Source organism: Schistocerca cancellata, chromosome 9 (assembly GCF_023864275.1).
Source record: "Schistocerca cancellata isolate TAMUIC-IGC-003103 chromosome 9, iqSchCanc2.1, whole genome shotgun sequence".
Classification (NCBI taxonomy): domain Eukaryota; kingdom Metazoa; phylum Arthropoda; class Insecta; order Orthoptera; family Acrididae; genus Schistocerca; species Schistocerca cancellata.
In genome coordinates this window covers 112,055,682-112,078,763 of record NC_064634.1, presented here as the reverse complement: position 1 = coordinate 112,078,763, position 23,082 = coordinate 112,055,682, and the positions used below count along the sequence as shown (strand labels likewise).

The window sequence follows — 23,082 nt, the reverse complement described above, 5'->3', positions numbered from 1 at the left end:
ACGTGTTATAGTCAGCCAGTAGCAAGATCACTGGTTAAATAGGGCGAACACGCAAGAGGAAAAGTTAACGGTTTACATTAATGTACACAGTACCGTATATCTACAAGAAAAGCTAAGCTTTCACATATAATGTTAGTCTTTCTAAGTCCGCAGCTCGTGGTCGTGCGATAGCGTTCTCGCTTCCCGCGCCCGGGTTCCGAGTCCCATAGTGCTCAGAGCCATTTGAACCATTTTTATTAGTTTCTAAGATTAACAGGCTACAACAGAAGCTAAGCTTTCACATGTAATATTGATCTTTTTTTGCGTGTGTTATACTTTAAGACACCTCACACAAATGTGCCAGTAAATTTAAAATTATGACATAAATGTCTCGGTTCGAAATTCTTGTAAGTGGCTGGTCCTCAAACTGTTCAGTTTTGAACGCTCTGTGATTTAGGTATCCTCCCACTTTCTCACACGTAACATAATTCATCTCGCGTAAAAAGAAATTTACTTTGAAAGTAACGCTTTTCTAACCACCGTTTGCAATACTATACGGAGACTGTTAGAAATAGGTTCGATTTACCAGTTGCCAGAGAGCGCCATAAAACAGGCATTACTGTGCGTGTGCAACTGCAGTGGTGTAGGAAGCCCGTATGTTCGTGTGTATAAAGCACTAAGAGAGCTTACATTACACCATAAATGAAACAGTGCATCAGAGGATACTCCAAAGAGCATCGGAATTTCGTAAACCATACTAAAATGCATAATTCGGCTTGAAGTGCAAATTGGCTTTTTCCAGATTCACAATGAAGTAGGTCCCATCTGATATTAAGCTTCTCAGTGTGGTTTTTGGGATGTAAATTTTCTTGGAGTACCAGTACTCTATGATCTCATTTTTGGTTCTTTATTATGGCATAATGCCATATATGGCAGAAGATGATAACGTGCACTTGAAATTGCACTTGAAATTTAGCGAACAGCTGGAACTAGCCAATACTGTAGAACGAAACACTTCGTTTCAAATTAAACAATTGCCTTGGCGGAAGGATTAATAAAGCCAAATTTCTTTAGCTAACTTGCAAAAATAACTTCACTGTTCTGCAAGGCGATTAATGCTTGACTGCTACTAACCTGGAAACAAAATAAAATCAGAAAACTGAAATTAATAATATATTTTTGCCCTCCGTAATTATGTGAATGTATTTTAATTCGCTCGATAGCTCCCAGCCACAGAAATCCGTTTTGTTTTAATTTGACGTAGGAGCTGTACATGAAGAGAAGCAGCGAAATCACTTAACGTAAACACGGGTCACGTGGAAGTTAACCCCCTCCCCACTACAACTCAAACAACTCTGTGCAAGCGTGAATCTGACAGCTAGGGCGCGCGAGAAAATTTTTTCTCCTTTGCATCTGGCTGCTTGCTGCTACTACCGGTACAGCTAACAGCTAAACTTCAAGTAGCGGGAGAAGGTACTGCTCATACGCGAGTCAAATGCGCATGCGCAACAGACCGCTGGCAATTGGTCAAACGAACCTAATGTGAACAGTTGTGACGTCATGCTCATAGCAAGTTTATTGTTCCGAAGAATTAGTCTGCGCCCTAGGGCCTTTGACATATTTTTGCTATTTGCAGACGCTTGTGCGTGCACGTTTTTTGTTGTTGTAAATTGCACATTTTCTTTGCCACTAAAATTTTATATTTTTCCCTCTCGTTTAGATTTTATTGCTGCAGTATCATTCTCCAGTAGCAGGATACAATAACATTCTTTGCTAGGGAATCAATTCTGCAGTCAAAATTACAAAAAATTAACTGAAAGCTAAAACAATGAAAAATTCCCGGAATTCCGAAAAATTCCCGGGTTTTTCCCGGTTTTCTCCCGGATGAAAAAATTTCCGGGTTTTTCCCGGATTTCCCAGTTGTCCCGGGTCGTATACACCCTGTTTGTGCCTTGTAAATAACAAATTGTGGACCTCATGAAATATCAGTGGCTGTAGAAGACAACGCGGAACCGATTTCCCAAAATCGGTTTGCACATTTTATGACCAGTAGAAACTCAAGTTTCACAGCTTGATAACAAACTAGCAGTCACAAATGTTTACTGCAAATCAACCATAATTGATATTATCATTAGGGAAGATTCTAGCCACACTTTGATGGATAAATACCCTTATTTTCCTGCTATGCTAGATAGGCTAGTGGAATTAAACCCCTGTGACAATGTACGTGAGTGTGCACTCCACTCTGTTACCCAAGTAGGTCAGGAAAAATACGTAGGTTATCCCATTCTATTTTTTGTCATGAACCACATACAAACTAGAGGTGAGAGACCTGAGTTTCTCCTGGCGTATACAACTTTCAAATAACTTCCGGGAATTCAGCCAGGTAACACTTTCAGCGACCGCCGATATTTCGGCAGGAGAACACCCCGCCATTTTCAAGGCAAACTGCCTTGAAAATGGCGGGGTGTTCTCCCGCCGAAATATCGGCGGTCGCTGAAAGTGTTACCTGGCTGAATTCCCGGAAGTCATTTGAAAACTAGAGGTGAGCTTAAAAAAAAAATGTATCATTCACAACTTAGTTCATTTCACGATAAGACTGCACAAGCATTTAAAAACGCCAATGATAGAGTAGGTTTCCGCACTAAGAAATAAGTGCGGTTCATGTCTCCCTCTCTGACTGGAGGAAAAAAAGACTAATAAATATAACAGAGCTGGTGTCTACAAGTTAAAATGTGGGTCTTGCCAAAACTACTGTACTGGCAGATGGAGCACGGCTACACCATACATCTCAGACAGTTAACGTATGCAAGTAATTCCACAGTGTTAGGCTGCCGTACTTACCTTGGTGTGTTTTGAAGCAAACTTTCTATTGGTCTGGGGGCTCGTATCTGCTCCATTAACAGCACTGCTGTGCAGAGCCTTGACAGCTTCATATCCCATGCTGAAACCAGCAGGAAGTGCTTTAGCCCCGACAGATGGAGTGAGATCCGCAAGGGAGCTTGTGTCTGGGAGGTAGATGTTCAGTTCAGGTAACTTTGGAAGCACTACATAAGCGGGTCGGGTTCGCTTACGACTGGTCCCACCGCCATCATACGACAGATAGTCTGGTAGATCATCCGGCAATTCCTGGCGAATCTTCTTCACACACTGGAGTCAAAAAATTAAAAAATGAAATATGTATAAGTTCTTTATACATAATAATAATAATAATAATTATTATTATTATTATTACTATCAGCAGCAGCAGCAGCAGCAACTAAACACTAATAAACGACCAGAAGTTGAAGCTCTACATCATTTTAGCCCAGAAATGGTTCAAGTCCACTCCACTAGGCTCCACCAATATAAGCTCCCCTCTGGGCATTGAGGACAGCATGTAATAATCTGTGCGAGACCATACTTGCAAGATCTAGGGAACCCAAGCTGTACACAGTTTTGTTGCAACTAGTAACAAAAAGCCCCAAGTCAAGTAAGAGATTTCCAAGTGGTCCAACTCTCCTCAGATCCAGCCGAGAGCTCTTCTGTTCATGGGATTCAGTGGGGGTTTTCTCTATCTGGGAAGTGGCTCATCTCTCAAAGGTGGTAGAAGTTCTAATAATACTGTTGCTGCACTCAACTCATGGAAAGGCCATTTGTACACCATGAAGTGGGTGTCTTAAAGAAGTGGGTAGTCTGACTCTTTCCTCTCCTCGTAGGCTGCCATTTCCGTTGTTGATTAGTGTGAATGCAATGACAAAGTTTCTACATCTACATACATACTCCACAAGTCACCGTACGGTGCATGATGGAGGGTACCCTGTACCACAGCTATTTGCTTCCTTTCCTGTTCCACACACAGAAGAGCAAGGGAAAAACAACTATCTATTTGCCTCCTCATGCGTCCTAATTTCTCATATCTTATCTTCGTGGTCCCTACGTGAAATGTATGTTGGCGGCAATTGGAGCACAAGCCGGTCTGACGACATGATCGAGAAAGTGGAGAGAATTATTTTGGGTGATCGCCGAATGACTGTTGAACAGATTGCCTCCAGAGGTGGCATTTCTGTGGGTTCTGTGCACACAATCCTGCATGATGACCTGAAAATGCGAAAAGTGTCATCCAGGTGGGTGCCACGAATGCTGACATGTGGCATGTTGCCAAGCAATGTTGACGCGCAACGACAGCATGAATGGGACTTTCTTTTCGTCGGTTGTGACAATGGATGAGACATGGATGCCATTTTTCAATCCAGAAACAAAGCGCCAGTCAGCTCAATGGAAGCACACGGATTCACCGCCACCAAAAATATTTCGGGTAATCGCCAGTGCTGAAAAAATGATGTTGTCCATGTTCTGGGACAGCGAGGGCGTAATCCTTACCCATTGCGTTCCAAAGGGCACTACGGTAACAGGTGCATCCTACGAAAATGTTTTGAAGAACAAATTCCTTCCTGCACTGCAACAAAAACGTCCGGGAAGGCTGCGCGTGTGCTGTTTCACCAAGACGATGCACCCGCACATCGAGCTAACGTTACGCAACAGTTTCTTCGTGATAACTTTGAAGTGATTCCTCATGCTCCCTACTCACCTGACCTAGTTCCTAGTGACTTTTGGCTTTTTCCAACAATGAAAGACACTCTCCGTGCCCGCACATTCACCAGCCGTGCTGCTATTGCCTCAGCGATTTTCCAGTGGTCAAAACAGACTCCTAAAGAAGCCTTCGCCGCTGCCATGGAATCATGGCGTCAGCGTTGTGAAAAATGTGTACGTCTGCAGGGCGATTACGACGAGAAGTAATGCCAGTTTCATCGATTTCAGGTGAGTAGTTAATTAGAAAACAAATCGGAGGCCTTAGAACTTGAATGCACCTTGTACAACAGAATTAAAATCACGACACACAGTGAAAGCAAGATGATGTAAAAACATTAGAGGATAGAACAAGGAACCAGAGCTGCTCAATGCAGAATCAGAATACCTCACCAACACATTGTTCAGGAATGGATATTTGTCCACTGAGATAGTAAGATCATTAAGATGTCCACAAAAAGAGAACAGAAAAAGACCATGATGATGTACAAATGACTGCAACATCCAAGGTTTCCTGCTGTTCATTAAAGATGTTACTGAGTGCAAGGAAAGATCTTGACAAAACAGAGTACCACTGTGATCTACAAATCATTGTGGAAGACGCAGAAAACCCAGAGTTAGCCAAACATGCCTGTAAACTGCTGGATCAGCGGGAACTGCGATTTTGGAGACATGTACAAGGATACCAATACTACTACAAAAAAAGGGGGGTGTTGAAAAATGACAACTAGACCACAACAGCAACTGTAAAAGGGGAGAAACAGACAGATCAGTTGTTGTAGAACATGCTTTGCAGCTAGAAGACCGGCTGATTCAATTTGAAAAGACTCTATTACAGCAGTCACAAGTGAGTAATATGAAAAACTCTATAGAGTTTGCTATACACCACAACATTTTTAACCAGAAGGATGGGGGGTGTGAAACTAAATGTTATCTGGAATCCCATGCTGAATAAGATAGGTACCACTCTTCCATCATGGGGTGACACCAACAGTGAACAACAGCAACTGGCAACGACCAATTGCACATAAATTTTCAAAACGCAACTTCACACTTATATGTGCAAGCACACAGAATAGAATTTTATACCTGTCAGTAGAGCCAAGGTGTGCACTGGACCTATGAAAAAGCTACAATGAGTTCCAGGAAGAAATTCATCTGAACACCGTGTAATAGACTGGGATATTTTGGTAAGTGTGACACTTCTAGATATGAAAGTTTACATTTTACATCTGTCTTGCATTTTGTTGCTGTCTTTCTTTTCTTGTCCAGAACTCAATGTTCCTCATTATTTCTTCTACTCTATTCTTCAAATGCTACCTACATGCATGGCAGTCAATGCTGCACAATCTTAACACTTTCTGTTAACAGCTGATTCTCCAATAAACTGAAAACCTTGCAATCTCAGGCACGCCAAGGGTTTCAATCTGGGATTCTGTTTCTCCTCTACCTTTCCATTCTGTTTATACATTATATTGTCCTGTCAACACAACTACATAACATACCTGTAGCACAACCTGCCAACTCTGACTGTATCAAATCTCCTCCATTCCAATTTCTCAAGCATGTGTTGTGATCTCTTTTGCTTCTTTTTTACAGTGTACAACTTTACAGTGTCCTTTTTCCTCTACTAATTATTTGAATTACTTAGCTGTTTAATATTACACTGATTACTTCTTTCTAAAACTGTATTCCATTATTGACTTTTTTTATTAATAACTTGACTACAATGTATTAATGTTCCACAACAACAATTATTAGTTCATTATGAACTGGCTTTCAGCTTCTTAGGCCTTTGTCAGATGACTTAATGCTAAACGGATAGTCCACACAGCTTCAGTGAGAATTCATAGCTGTGCAAAGAATACTGTACAGGAATATGACTATATTGATACAAAACACAAGCATGATGTAATACCTAGAGACACTGAACAAATAAATCTTATATCACCGTATATTCAAATATAACAAATGTTCTACAAGTGAAAAATGGGACAGGCTACTATGTCGTATGAAAAAACTGGTGAATGGAACTAACGGACTGAATAAAGGGAGGGGAAGAAAGATGTCTGAGGAAGGTGGGTGTGGAACAGTTATAACAAGCTTATTAGCTAATGGTGAGAAGAATAATAACTGGCTGCTATTTCAATAAGGGTGAGTAGTGGAACTGTGTTTATTAATGGCCAATGACATTCATTCAGAGCATGTTCAGCAAAGGTGGAATCTTTCTTTCTCAGCCTTCAGCTCCTGTCATGCTGAATCAGTTTAGTAGTTATAACCCTATCTGATTGACCTACAGGAAATTTGCCACACAGATTTCAGGAAATTCTTATATTCCACTCCGTTCTAACAGTGGAATCTTATATTTACTGTTGAACAGGTGTGCAACAGTATTCTCAGTAGCGCATATTTCCAGGATTTTAGTTTCCTCGCAAGACCCTGTGAAGTCCTACCTGCATATAACATGGGGGCCCATTTAACAGTATTCTCAGTAGCGCATATTTCCAGGATTTTTGTTTCCTGGCAAGACCCTGTGAAGTCCTACCTGCATATAACATGGGGGCCCATTTGTTATCAGTGTGGTTTTGTGCTGTATGGTGTGGATAAAGGAGAGCAGTTATTCTCTGTCTCTTCTTTTTGCTGAGTATATTGTCAGTCAGTGCAATACTGTTACTGTATGCGTTCTTTAACTATTTTCAATTAATTTCCAAAATCTGTTTTGGTTTGGCATACAGGTAGTAAGTGGTGCACCATGGAGTGGAAGGCTGCATGTTTGTGTGTTACGAGATGCTGGGAACTGGCTGGCAATACTGTGTCTGTTGAAGTTACTTACCCGTACATCTTAAATAAATGCTGTTGGTTGCTGACTTCAATGGTGAGTTCTAAAAAGTTGATAGAGTCTCCACCCAACTACACTGTTAACTTAATTTTACTGTAGTGTGAATTCAAATGTTAAAAAAAATTATTTGTCTAGTGGTATCTGTCCACAAGCACAGTACAACATCCAAATACCTAGTCCAATATTGTATTTTAGAACTTACAGCTCTTTATCTAAAAATGTTTGCTCAAAATTATCCATAAACATTTCACCCAATAAGGGACTTGATGGGGAACCCCTGTACACAGACAGTTGGAACTGGAAATGAATTTACTTTAAGCGTGTTGCCATCCATATATCTTCTGTCTCCACTGCATTTGTTCTGGTTTTATGCAACCATTGTGTTAAAATTTCCATTGTCTTTGCAAAAGCAATACTAGAAAACAAGCTGTTAATGACTTGTTTTGCACTAGGTGAAATGGATAAATCTTTTAGCTTTGTCACTAATGCAAGTGATTTCGTAGCTACTATAAAGTATGGTTGAAATTTAGTTTTTATTTTAATTAGTGAATCTAACTCTTTTGCTAATTTATGACAAGTGCTGTAACTTAATACACTACAGGTTTTATTGGATCATCATCTTTGTGAAGCTTAGGTAACCGGTATATCCGGGCTGCTACTGGATTCATGTTTGTGAGGTATTTGGCATCACTATCAGTAAATATGGACTTGAGATTTTAATAAGGTTCTTCACTTCCACAGTATATTTCATAGTGGGATTGTTAGGTGACTGTGGAAACTCTTCAGGGTTGAGGAATATGAACACTTTTTCAATATATTCGTACTTATTATGTAACACTAATATGTTTCCCTTGTCACCCTTGGTGGCAATCATATCTTGAGAAGGTAGTTTTTTTTTCAATGCGCACAAATTTTTTTGCTCCCTACAACTAGTGTTGAACATATCTGTATTTACAGTTTTTAGTTCATGAGCTACCAAGTTTCGTAGACGCATCATCTGACAAAGAATATCCAAGATCCAGTTTCAATACGTCTAGCTGTTTTCTGGAAATATTGTATTTCTGAGTGTATGTAACTCCCTCATTTAAAATCAGGAAATCTTCAGAAGACAAATTTAGATTTGATAGGTTAATGACATGTTCTGCAAATGGTTGCTGTTTAGTGGCTATTGGGGCTCATTTCAGTTGAAAAGAATGTTCGATTTTAGCTTTCTGTTGGAGGCACTTCAGATTTGTTAAGGCAAGTGACACTTCTCGGACTGCTTTATCGAATACGTTGAATTCACAAAGGTGTAGTAGTGACGTAATAGTCACGTGAACAACTTTCAAATGTAAAAAAAACATTATCATGCACCACATACCACTTTTCACTTCTTCATTCACCCACGTCCTCTCCGCAATGTGAACAGCTTTCTTGGCTGCTTGTGTAGTACTTCTTGACTTCAGCATCACATATTTTGTATTATGTTTTTTCTCTCTTATCCCTCCTTTATCACATATTACCTGGCAGACAGCCCCATCAACCCTTGCTCATTCTACTTCCACCAGGTGAGACAAACTCTCACACTCTAACTGAACTGCCATCAGCCATTAGATGACTTCTTTTGTTCGATAAAGACCTTTTCCAGATTCCTCCACACAGTACGGCCTTCAGCCATATGAATCCGTGTCACTCCAGTGTGTATTCCAGTTTCTTTCAACAACCTTCCATTTGGACTGCACCAAATAATTTCCTCAGCCCATCCTCCATCCATGTCTCACCCATCTGCGTATCATTTTCATCATGATTTTCATCATTGATACGTTAACGATATGTTCTGCAAACTGTTGCTGTTTAGTGGTTATTGGGGCTCATTTCAGTTGAAATAAATGTTCGATTTTAGCTTTCTGTTGGAGGCACTTCAGATTTGTTAAGGCAAGTGACACTTCTGTTTTCCCCTGCAGTCTGTATCCTGATCCATTTGTAATTTCTTTCATGCATCTCCTACTAATTGCCAATGTGCGTCTCCACTGTTTGCTGAGAAACTCTCAATTTCTGGATAGTTTTCTCATTAGAAACAGATGTCCATTGCCCAACGGCCTTGCCGCAGTGGTATCGCCAGTTCCCGTCATCAAAGTTAAGTGCTGTCAGGCTTTGCCAAAAGTTGGATAGGTGAGCGTCTGCCAAGCACTGTTGGCAAGTGGGGTGACTCAGGCCTTGTGATGCAAATTGAGGAGCTACTTGATTGAGAAGTAGCGGCTCCGGTCTCATAAACTGACATACGGCCGGGAGAGCGGTGTGCTGACCACGTGCCCCTCCATATCCGCATCCAGTGACACCTATACGCTCAGGATGACACGGCAGACAGTAAGTACTGTTGGGTCTTCCAAAACCTGTTTTGATGGAGTTTAGTTTAGATGCCCACTGCCGTAATACATTCTGACTGTACACTTTCTATTACACATGTATCAGAAGCTTAGTTTTGGCTAGGATATTTTTGCTCTCCTTTTAATTTACTACCCTGTACATCCAGTCACTGTCTTTAGTTGTTCTAAATAGAATAAAACTCAAAGCGTTTCTATAACTACATTGTAATAATATTTATATAATAGTACAGAATGCTACTCACTGCAGTGGAGGCAATGAAAGGCAGACAGGTACATGGAAACGAGGACACCTGATGTTATCAGCTATCAGACTGAGTCTTTCATCAGATGTAGACAAAAATGTCTGAATGTGTGTGTGCGTGTTTTGTCTGCATTAAAAAAATGACTTACATTAGTCCAGCAGCTGCTAATATCAAGCAGTTTTCTTTCAATGCACCCGCCTGCCACTTACTGCCTTCTCTATGTGGTGAGCAGCAATCTGTCCAATTACATATTGTTTTATTCCATCCCGGACTTTGGACTGTTTTCCATTATTTTCTTTTCAATGTCTACTGATATAACTTATTTAAAAACAGCACTTACTCCCACATACTCCTACCTGGAACTTGGTATACTGCTTCTTAAAGAACTTGGCATTATAGCATTGCATGAGCAAACACTGTCTTACTACCCGCTGGGAGTATCGTACCCACCACCCACCATGGAAACCATCAGTCCCAACAAACTCTGTCAACACCTCAATGCTACCAGACCCTGCTTAGCTGCCTGACTCTGTCTCATATAGAAGCCACTACTTATGAATATCCTCTTTTGACTCCCAACACTACTGTAAGACGAGGTACTGGCAGAAGTAAAGCTGTGAGGATGGGGTGAGAGTCGTGCTTTGGTAGCTCAGTTGGTAGAGCATTTGCCCGTGAAGCAAAGGTCCCGAGTTTCGAGTCTCGGTCTGGCACATGGTTTTAATCTGCCAGGAAGTTTCACTACTGTGGCCTGTCTTCAAAAACCACATCACTGCAGAATTCTCAGTTGTCTCAGAAGGCCTCACTAACAACCCAAAACTCAATTTTAAACATGCTGTATTTGTAAAGGATCTACTTTTCTTTACACTGTCCCTTCAGTGGAACCATTATTTGCCATAGCTAGTCCACAGAACAAACTGAGCCATGTCTTCACTTGTTTCAAGCTTGATCCAAGCCTGATGCTTCCTTCCCACTCCCCCATCTATCCTCTCATTCCCTAGCAACTTTAAAAGGAAATTCTGGTTTTCCACCTAGCTTCTACTTCCTTCTGAATGAATCAGTGCTGCAGCTATGGAAAGAACAGCTGTTCTACACCTCCAACTGTATATACAACATTAATCTGTGAGATACCGAACAGTGTGTGGCAGGGACTACATTGTGCACCAGTATTATTTTCCTCCTTCCTATTACATTTAAGCATGGTACATGGGGAGAAAGACTGTCAGCACCCATCTGTATGAACAACACTTTCCCTAATTTCAGCATCGTGGTCATTATGTGAGATGTATGTTGAAAGCAGTGGTATGTTTCTTGGCCTGCTCTGGACAATGGGCTCTTGGGATGTGTGTAATGTACTTCTTGTGACATCTCCTACTGCATTCTGTTAAACATTTCTGTGACATTCTTACACCAACTAAAGCAACCAAGGAGGAAATGTGCAGCTCAGTAAGGGCTGCAGACCAACAAAAAATACTCAATAATTAATCAAATGAGGATTTTTTAAGTGATCCCTTTCGAGTGTAGATTACACTTCTTTTTAGTATTCTTCCAATAATTCTGAGTCTGACATCTGTCTTCAGTACGACTAGGTGTATGTTGTCATCCCACTTTCAATTACTCTGGACAAAAACCACAAGACACTTGAAGGCCATGACTGATCTGAGTAATCGATTACTGTTTGTTCAGTCAAACAGTATCAGGTCCTTTCACCTATTTATGAACATTACATTACATTTATTTGTGTTCAAAGTTAGATGCCAGTTCTTGAACCAGACACCAATCATCTTCAAGTCTCTCTGCATTTTGTAACACGTTTCTAATGGTGTCACTTCCTGTACATCGATGTGAATGCGGACGTTACCCAGCTGTTCATTTATATGCACCATGAGCGCCAGTGATTCTAAATACATCAGGCACTACCTTTGCCTGTGGCACTGCCTTTCCATTAAGAATGACATACTGAATTCTGTCCACAAAAAGTATTCAGTGCAACTGTATATCTGTTCTGCTATTTTGAATGCACACATTTTCTTTACTAGGCAGCTGCATTGAAGACCTACCAGCTCATGAGAAACACAACACGAGTTTCAACCACTCATGATCTAAAAATTAATCATGAGCGTGTCATTCTTCCCATTTGCAAGGGCTTTACCACAACAGTCACAAATCACTGCACTTCGTTACTGAGAGTGTCAAGACTACTTTCAGATACCTTCAATTACAAACCTTACTTATCATTTCCCCTGCAGAAGTTGAGCAGCATCTACAACAACTACTCAAAATATAAAGTCCCTCGCCTGAGTCTACCTCCCTTTTACAACCAGCAGCCCCCATAAACTCACTTGTTACCAGCTCCCAAGATCCCAAAAACAAACTCCATCTGTCTCCTTACCAGTCATCATACTACGGCCGGTTGCAACTCTGACACATAATGATTCCTCTGCTATGGAATAACAGTACCTCGAACCAACTGCCTGCTAGCTAGCTGGTTAGTTAGTTAGCTAGTTTCACAGATTACTTGCACAACTTTTCTCGAAATGGTTTGGAACAAGTAAGTTTACAGCCTGCATATACAGGATTTATTTGCTGCTGGCCATTTACAGGTTACAAAATAGTACAAAAGCTTGAATTTGATACAACTGAACATACTTAGTTTTTAACACTACCCATGTAACTAGTAATACACTTCAATTTAGTGCGTCACCTCACTTGCACTTCCTGCCTCTCCCCCGCACTTAATACCCAAGACATTAATCAGTTCCTCCACCACCTCACCAGTTTCAGTCACATTACCATTAGACTCTCTGATTGTCACTGTAAATGCGGTAACCCTGCACATCAGGATTTCTCAAGCCAATGGCCTTGTTGCAGCGGAACACTCTCTTTCCAAACTTCATCCTTGCAGCAAACCCATGATCTCCTCTTTGTTCAGTTTGGCCAAACACATTGTGACCCATAAATATTTCTCCTTGTATCAGGCCACACTTTGTCTTGACATCATAATGCTTTTGAAATCAAACAAAATAAATAAATTAATAATAATAAAGGAGAGAGAATGTAACAATCCAGTGTATTTTGTTATGACTGGGAATAAGTTACAACTGAATGTACTGGAACATTATGTATCATGTAACGCTGTGAAAACAAGAATAAATTTCTTTAAATAATCAGAAAAGAATGTTTAAGAAACAAAGTGAAATATACATTTTGTCTCTTCGTATGACTTTTCATTCTTACGAGCCAATGAAGACATACTGCAAAAACGTCTTTAACTTGATAACTGTAGAAGGCTACGTTAGATGTGACGTGCCCTCTATCAGTCAATAACAACAGGCATCAGTCAATTGGTAAGCACTTGTTCATCACATCTTCCTTTTCACCTCACATGCCGGCCTGTATCACTATCTACCTGCTAATGCCAAGCAGCAGTACAGCTCAGCTGCTGCTGGAGTACTGGTTGTTCTTAATTTCCTCTTTGCTGTCCTGAAGAAAGAACCTTCCGTCCCAAAAGCTAAGAATACTGCCTGCATCTATATTTATGCTTGCACACTGGTTCTAATGGAAGTTGTGCAATATGAAGAAAAGTAGTGGCCAGCTTCTTCATCTCTTGGGAAATTTAATCACTTTTTCATCACTGTTTATTTTAAACTAATACATAATTCAAACATGTAATTAATGAACACACACTCTTTCAAGTGCAATTTCTCTCTGCGACATACCTCGAATGCCTTATCGGCCAGTCCCGGTGTGACAAATCCGAATGATTGTCGCAATACAGCTAGATGTTTCTGAGTTACTATCCTTTCATTTAAGAAGAGGTGAAGTAAGAAAGCAGCAGCTTCGTCTACAATTTCTTTGCTTTGGTCACCACCTGTATAAAAACACAGTAAACAAACAAATTTACAGAAAGTGGTATCATGTTGGTGTCCTAGCAGACAGTGAAGCACATTATGTGGGTAACTTGGCCGGGTTATAGGAGTTAAATATAATGACAATGGGACTAAAAACCAAGCTGGACATGTTGTGAACTATGTGGCAGCCAATTAACAGCATCATGAAAGTTCTCATTATGGAGTAAAGATGTACGGTTAACCCAATTCTGAACTATGTCACGAATCAATGAAGATTGCCAATATTCTTTCATAAGCTCCAGAACTTGTTCAAAACTTCGCCATTAAATGCTTAGCAAAAGATGTACCAACTTTCAGTCTTCCTGCATTAAATACTAGTGAATACTTATTTTACAAATATGTATTGTTGAAACATTTTGTTTTTGATCAGAAATGTCAAATAGAATTCATAAATTTCAACAAGAAGTGGGATCATTCATCTGTGTTTTGAAAAGATCTTATTTCTTTCACAACACCAAGCTTATCGGCTTCCTTTTTGTTCCACAGAGATTTGTTTCCTATATCACATTAAAAATGAACAGGTTTCTCTGGAAAAAAAAGAAAGAAAGAAAGAAAGAAAAAGAAATCTTGATTACTTTTTAAAGTCAGCATATCTCATGGAAAAGGCCTGTGAAACAGACTAGGGTCACACCCAATTCATTATTACACAAATATCAGCAAGATCTTGCAAAATTCTCTCACACACATCATGAGACTTGAAGTCGTCTTATACTGCAAGTACGAAAAGGGGAAATTGGACTGCAAACTCCATGTGAAAAAAAGAAGAAATTCATTATCAATCCCAAAACAGCACTGGGTGAGCTCAAAACTGGCAAAACCAAAAAAATATGAGTTAAAGAATTTAAATGCTTAGGTTAATGCATCGCTGAAAACTGCAGTGAAAAGAAGACCATAGACTCCAGCCTTCAGAAAACAAAAACTACACTTCAGTTAACAAAAAGTGCCTTACCTAGAACTGTAAAATCTGGCACTCTGTAGTGATCAAACCAGAAGCACTCTACGTATCAGACACTTGCGCTTCAACATAAAACATTAAGGCACCAATTAGAAGTAAAAGAACATAAAAATATGAGAAAAATTTTAGGGCATCACACAAAACCTAATGCAGAAATCCACAGAAAAATCCCTAAAAATCACAGTTACAATGGATAAGCGAAAAATCCAACTACTGGGACATCTAGAAAGAGTTGATCCTAAAAGGTTAGCCAATCAGATTCACACCTTCTTGGAAAAATACTATTACTAGACCTGACTGGTACCATGAGAGTATAAGACCTTAAGGAATTAGGACTGGCAAGTTGACAGAACCATGATGCAATCAGTGAAGTGACATGATGATGATGATGATTGGTTTGTGGTGCGCTCAATTGCACGGTCATCAGTGCCCGTACAAAGTCCCAATTTTTACACAGTCCAATTTTTTACACAGCACTATCACTAAAGAAGAAGAAGAAGAAGAAGATGATGAAATGATGGGGACAACATAATCACCCAGACCCCGAGCAGAGAATATCCCCAACCCACCCAGGAATCGAACTCGGGACCCTGTGATCCAGAGGCAGCAATGCTAGCCACTAGACCACAAGCTGCAGACTTACTGTGACATAACACGGGGTTTCTATGAAGGAGACAGAAAGACTGAACAACAGAGAAACTGAAGCACACTCATTCAGGGCCCATGAAAGAAGTGTTGATTCCACACAATCCTAAGCAACCCATTCAGGAAAGAAAACGAAAAGAAATAATTGAAATGTGTTCTGTTGTATTCTAAAATGGTTATAATAGTTTTACATCCTCATCACTGCATGTAGGACATAGCCTCATATTTACATTTGTAAAAATCTGGAACCTTTATGTCAGAAGATGATCACGCTACTCACCAAAACATGGACTCAATTCCTTTTGCTTCCCAACTAATATTATGAATTAATGACACACTTCATAACAAAGAATAGGTACTGTAAAGGCTACAATTAGTATGCATCAAAGTTTTCTGGGGAAGGTACTACTTGTGACACTGATAAAATAAATGCCCACATGAAGATACAGCATCCAGAATATACACGCAATTAGCATTGTAAATCAGGAGTTTTGCTACTGAGTCTAATGAAATTTGACATCATGAAATGCACCAATTAGATGACTACAGAACAACACATCACTAATCACCTATTTAATTAATTTATTTACTAATTTCTTCAATTTATTTTTATGATTTTTTTTTATTTATATTTTCTTCACATGGTACCAGCACAATGATGGTTCTTGCAATCATCATCATACATAATAACATGGACAATAATTACATTTACAAAATATTTTGCATACTACAACTGTTACATCTTATATCTACTTTCTACATTTATCACTTTACGGCTGATATATTACTCATCCATACCACAAGTGGTGTCTTTGAATTCTCTGTATAAATATAAACTTTTTCTGTTAAAAAAGATTGATTTCAGATAAAGCACAGTTTAAACAGTGTTTGAAAGACTTTTTGATAGCCAACTCCTCCTCCTCCTTCATAGATGAATACCTTAATAGAGACTGTTAAGCCAGCTTAAGTAACAAATATCTGTTAGATTTCAGTTTTGACAGCACTTGGTCACGACAGTCAATGTTAGGTATTTTATGTGTGATAAATTTATGAATAGTGCATAACAATGTTTCATTCTGACAATGTGTTATTCTATAAATATTAGCTGTTCCAGTTTACCGCATTGTATTCACCTATTTCAACAATCTGACAAATGATCAGGCTAGTAAGCATTATATTCCAATGTTTTATGTTTTTATGGTATACTTTTTGACATGTTCCACACCCATGGGAATCATCTCAATTTTTTTTTTTTTTTTTTGGTCTATGGAATGAAAACTGAATCTAATCTAATCTAAAATATGGCGGCTAGTGCAAAAGTATGTTGTGCATCTCCTCAGAAAAATGTAAATATTGCCAGTAAAAAGAAACCGTGTGCAAATTGCAAGGATGAAATACTGAAACTACATGAATGAGTAACGAGTCTACAGTTTATCAGTACACTAAAAAAAAATGGAAATTACTAAACTTCAAACACCAAAATGTGAACCACTGATAAAGAAAAGTGCGCCAAAAATTCCGCCAGAAACAATGCCCTTTTCTGACGAGTGGTCTCAAGTGATCAAGAACGAAGTTAAAAAGGTGTTGCAAGAAGAAAACAGTGCTATGAAGATTAAAACCAGGGATTCAGAAGCACAAATACCTCATAATGAGCAAAATGCAGTGAAAAACTGTAACTGTGTTTTGTGAAAAAACTCACGATCTTTTAGGCCTCAAAAAACTGCTACAAAAGGAAATAAAGTTTTTGTTTTAAGCGACAGTCATGGCAGAGTATACTGTGGGAGTATACTAAAAGACGAGTTAGGCAAAAAATTCAGTGTGCAAAGTATTACAAAACATGGGGCACCAATTAAGGAAGCTGTGAAAAACGCTGCCAAATTAACTGATAACTTCTCCATCAACGATACTTTAACCATTATTGGTGGCACAAATGACACTGATAAATCTCCGGAAGAATTGCAGAGGAACATGAAAGACTCTTTGGAATACATACTTAAACACACGCAAAAAACAAATGTAATAATTCATCCAATACCGCTTAAACATGATGCGCAAGGTCTAAACGGAAAAATCAACACTGCAAACCGCATTATGTTAGAAAAAATCAACACTGCCACAGGAGTGTGTAGGAAGAGATTATCTGTAAATTTCGAAACTGAACACCTGAAAAGAAATGAATATACAACTCATGGTACACACCTAAACAAACAAGGGAAGATTCACATTTGTAATAGGCTTACTTCTTTTGTACACATGGCGAAAACTGAAAAACCACGTACCGGTACAGGAAAAAAGCATACGCAAATGGACAATCAGATAGAAAGTGCCAGTCTTGAAGTGAAAGTGCCACCCACAAAAAAACAGACAGTTATGGACCATTTTATAACAAAAAATAAGCCCAATGAAAGTCATAACAACACACTTACTAGGTTGAATTTCAAGCCATTAAATGCAGCAACAAAGCAGTCGTTAATGGACAGATGGGTGAAAAAGGACAGAAAAAAAGTGAAAATTGGGAACATTTCGACAGAAGAAAGGCAGGAACCCACAAACAGTGAACCAGCAAGCCACACAGCAAACACCATCCCTGGAAAACATGAGGACTTTTTACCACTAAGTACACTAGCTCAAATAGTGAGGTAAGTGGTCAAGCAAGAAATGATTCCCTCCCTGTCCCAGATTTTAAATTACTCCATCAAAATGTTCAGTCACTAAATGAAATAGAAATAATATTAAATGATCTAAATGATATTTCTGTATTATGCTTTACAGAACACTGGCTCAAACAAGATATGTTAGAGCAAACATACCTTCCTCAGTTCAAACTTGCAAGCATGTTTTGTAGGAAAATATCGAGTCATGGGGGTACTTGTATATATGTCAAAGAAAATATTGAATTCAACAGTGTAACTAAATACCATAAACTGCCCTGTGAAAAAGATACAGAACTCTCTACTGCTGAACTACCAAGGCAAAATACAGTTATTATTTATGTATACAGATCAGATGGAGACAAAAAAGTGTTTTACAATCACATGGAGAAACTGTTGGAAGAAATTCACTCTCCCAGGAAAAATATAATTATATGTGGTGACTTTAATATTGATTTTTCAAAATCCAATTAATTCAGAGATAACATTATAAATTCACTACAATCGTTCAACATCAGTCCAACGGTAACTGAACTAACTTGAGAAATACCTACCTCTTCATCTACTATTGATCAGATCTTGATAAATATGTGCAAATATGCCTACAACACACAAGTTGTAAACATGGGTTTTAGCGATCACTATGCTCAAATTCTTGCAATGAATGTTTCAGGACACCAAATTCCCAATCAAATACAACACACTGTAAGGAATTTCAGTATAAAAAATGTGGAATATTTTTGTTCTCTCCTAGAGGGTGAAAACTGGAAAGATGTATGAGACTGTAATGTAACCAATGAGAAATATGATAAGTTTATGGCTACATTCAAACATTTTTTTTGAAATGACTTTTCCCAAGGAAACAGCTATGTTGAACTCTAATCAAACAAATGGATTACAAAAGGGATATCATGTCAAAATAAAAGGAGATGAGTACTCCAACCATAATACCAGTCCTGACTTTAATGCACATTTCAAAAGATACAAAAGAATACTAACATGAGTTATTTCAAAAGGAAAAAAAACTAGAAAAATGACAAAATATTGTGAAGTTCCAAGAACAAAACTAAAGCAACCTGGCAAATTATAAGAAAAGAAACGGGTACCAGGCCAGTTAATCACAGTAATATAGAGCTGATTATGAATAAAAATAAAGTAACTGATCTCAAACATGTCACTAGTGCTTTCAACAATTATTTCTCAAATATAGCACAGCAGTTGATAAATACACATCATGACAAACAGCCAACCAGTCACTCAGATCAAAAAATTCATTCAAACCTGAGGAACTGTCAAGAATCCTAAAAGAATTACCCAATAAATATTCAGTGGGTGTTGTTGAGATACCAGATGCTATTATCAAAGCTAGTACAACATTTATCATGGAAACACTAATAGACATAGTAAATTTATCTTTTGAGAGTGGTGTATTTCCAAATAATCTAAAAACTGCAAAAGTAACACCTTTGCATAAGAAGGGTGCAAAACGTGATATTGCTAATTATAGACCAGTTTCAGTTTTGTCAGGATTCAGCAAAATTATGGAAAAAATGTTCCTTAGAAGATTAACAGTTTTCTTAAATAAAGAGAGGCTGATAAGTGACTCCCAACATGGGCTTAGAGCTGGAAAGTCACCTCAGTCAGCACTTTTTGCCTTCTTAAATGAAGTATTAAAAGCAGATGATAAATACCATGTATCTTGGATATTTCTGAATCTAAGTAAAGCCTTTGATGTAATTGATCATGGCATTGTCTTGTGTAAATTAATTATGGAATTAGAGGCCAGTCTGAAAAGTGGATCCAGTCGTGCCTCAGTAATCATCAGCAGATTACAGAAATAAAACACAAAGATAGTGAAACACAAAATCAAATATGGAGTCCCACAAGGGTCAGTTCTAGGACCTGTCCTATTTCTGCTGTATGTAAATTAGTTGGCTAGTAAAATACATGATTGAACCACTGTACTGTTTGCAGTTGACACTAATATTCTAATTAAATCACAGAATGAGGAAAATCTCCAGGAGGCTGCAGTATCAGTTATGCATACCTTAACACACTGGTTTAAAGCCAATAGGCTCATCATAAATTCTGAAAAAACTGTGGCAGTTAAATTTCATACCATGCAAAACCTCCATCCTGCAAATCCTGTTTTCACTATTGAAGGAAAAAATGTGTTGAAGGTCAGTCATACAAAATTTCTAGGTGTACATGTTCACGCAGATCTGAAGTGGGAGGTACACCTAAACAATTTAAATACGAGACTGAATTCACTAGCATATGCTGTTAGAATCCTCACTCAAAATACACGCTGCTCATCAGTGCTGACAATGTATCATTGCAGTATATAGTTGTAACGTATGTACAGAATAATTTTTTGGAGGAATTCCACAAATACTACAAAACCATTTAAAATACAGAAAAAGATTATCAGGGTGATAAAAAAAGCTAAATGTAAGGAATTCTGTAGACCCCTTTTTAGAACTCTGAAAATACTGCCACTGCCTTGCTTGTATATATATGAAATACTAATTTTCACAGAAGGGGGTATCTTAAAAAAGGAAAATCTCTTCAAACCCAACTATGATATACACACATATGAAACTAGACAGAAGATGAACCTACACATGAACACAATAAATACAAACTTATGCAAAAGAGGAGTGTATCATTCTGGAGCTATGTTGTATAACCATATGCCTTCGTACCTAAAATGCAAACTAACATTAAATGCATTTAAAATGAAGTTAAAAACAGTTCTTGCTTGACCACTGCTTCTATTCGTTGTCAGAGTTTATGGAATATCATAATAAGTAAAACTCATTTACCAAATTTCACTAATTGTCAATTCATAATATAGTTTACATTATGCTTATCATGTCATCTCATTTAATAGCTGCTATTATCACATGTAGAAGCAATGTAGTGAGTGGGTGAAGACAGTGACTAACGAAGGCACTGTCCTCATCAATCCAGCCCCCTCCCTGTTCCCATTCCAGCACTACACAGCCGTCATTTCACCGCCACACCCAGTCTTTTAATTTCTTTTTATTTCTCTCCTTTCCGCTACTTACCCCCTCCCCCTCCACATCTTCTCTCCCGCCCTCCGTCTGAACTGCAACACTTCACTGTCCACCACTTCCACCATACTATCCCTCCCCCTCCCCACCCCAGCCTCCTCCTTACCTCCACCCAGGTCGCCACTCCCATCATGCACTGGTGCTGCTGCTCGCAGTGTGGTTTCAGTTCTACGAGACTGCAGACACGTGTGTGTGTGTGTGTGTGTGTGTGTGTGTACTGTTGACAAAGGCCTTAATGGCCTTGTGTGAATCTTTCTGTTGTGCCTATGTGTGTGTGTGTGTGTGTGTGTACTGTTGACAAAGGCCTTAATGGCCTTGTGTGAATCTTTCTGTTGTGCCTATTGCGACTCAGCATCTTCGCTATATGAGTGAGTAAGTGATCAGAAGCAACTGAGCTATACAAGCAAGAACATTAGAATCCAGTGTTTAGCTTTTGTCAGTGATATTGCTATACTGTCTAAAGACGTAGCAACAGCAACAAGAAAAATTAACATTTTCCAATGATTTGAAATTAATTCTCTGGACACAAATCTTGACATCAGCTGTACTAGATATAGATCTACTGCCCAACAGTAACATACAAACATTTGTGCAGGACTGGGACTCTAACCTGGATTTCCTGCTTATTGCTGGAGGTCACTTTGACTACCGTATTTACTCGAATCTAAGCCGCACTCGAATCTAAGCCGCACCTGAAAAATGAGACTCGAAATAAAGGGAAAAAAAAATCTCGAATCTAAGCCGCACCTGAAATCTGAGACTCGAAATTCATGGGGAGAAAAAGTTTTAGGCTGCACCTCCAAATCAAAACAAAGTTGGTCCATTGTAATATGAGACACAATTTAGGTCGAATGAATGACGATGCAGCTACAGTAGTTTGGTTCGAGTCGTAAGCTTGGCAGGTAAGCTTCACCAGGTAGCCATTGCTATGCGTCAGGCGCTCCGTCCGTATTTACATGGGTACCCTTCCTTTTTCACATGCGTCGTCTGGTTTGAATCGATTGCTTATTTTTCTTTGATCTGATAAGTGCCGTTTTCTTTGTTATAGGTGTTTACGTCACTCTAATCTGAAAATGCATTACTGTACTGCGTCATGCATTGTTTGTCGCATTCTGATAGTCCGTGTTTACGGCATGTCGCCGTTCGTGGCATGGCTTGCTTTTGTGCGTGCTACTGCCCCATCAGAATTAGAAGACATCAAACAACAAATACTGGAACAAAATAATGTGCAATTAGAAGAAGAAGAAAATACAGTAATGGACTCAAACATCCCAGAGCAAACAAACAAAGAACAACATGCATCAATTAAACAATCAGAGGAAAAAAGGAAGTCACGCTTGATGAAGGTCCGCGTCACTTTCCATTTTTAACCTGACCTAAGGTCTGAGAAAAATAGAAATAATAATAATAATAATAGTGACAATAGTAAGAAAAACTTTTCTGAAAAGAGACATTTATTAACAACAATATAATCAAAAGGAAGATTGCTACTCACCATTTACAGAACACCCTGACTCACAGACAATGAAAAGTCTACTAAACATTTAAGCTTTTGGCCAAAAGACTATCTTCGGAAGAAGAAAGCACACACACATTCACACAAGCACAGCCCACATACACATGGCCACTGTCTCCGGCCTCCGTAGCCTGACTGACAGACAGCTTGTTATTTGTCCTGATAAAGCAGAAAGCAGCTTAGTGGTTCTAACTTATTTTGTTGCTTTCACAGACAGCCCTGCCTTTGATGGGATAAGAGATGCCTGTGACAGGACTGGAGTAGGTGGTGGTTGGAGGATCTTGCATCTGGATCTATGGCAGCGATATGAGCCATTAGACAAGAGGTTGGGAGCA

At 38.9% G+C, this 23,082-nt stretch overlaps 1 protein-coding gene across 2 annotated transcripts in view; it reads right to left on the bottom strand.

The window, feature by feature from the left end:
• The window catches only part of LOC126101615 (activating signal cointegrator 1 complex subunit 3), a 258,264-nt gene that overhangs the window by 222,787 nt on the left and 12,395 nt on the right, over positions 1–23,082 (bottom strand). Inside the window, exons 3-4 of one of the 2 annotated variants that reach the window (XM_049912297.1) lie at positions 13,712–13,863; positions 2,824–3,129 (exon numbers count right to left, since the gene is read on the bottom strand). In XM_049912297.1, coding sequence (XP_049768254.1) covers positions 2,824–3,129; positions 13,712–13,863 — 458 coding nt within the window. The remainder of the gene's footprint in view (positions 1–2,823; positions 3,130–13,711; positions 13,864–23,082) is intronic. The other variant, XM_049912298.1, reaches the window with a different exon arrangement.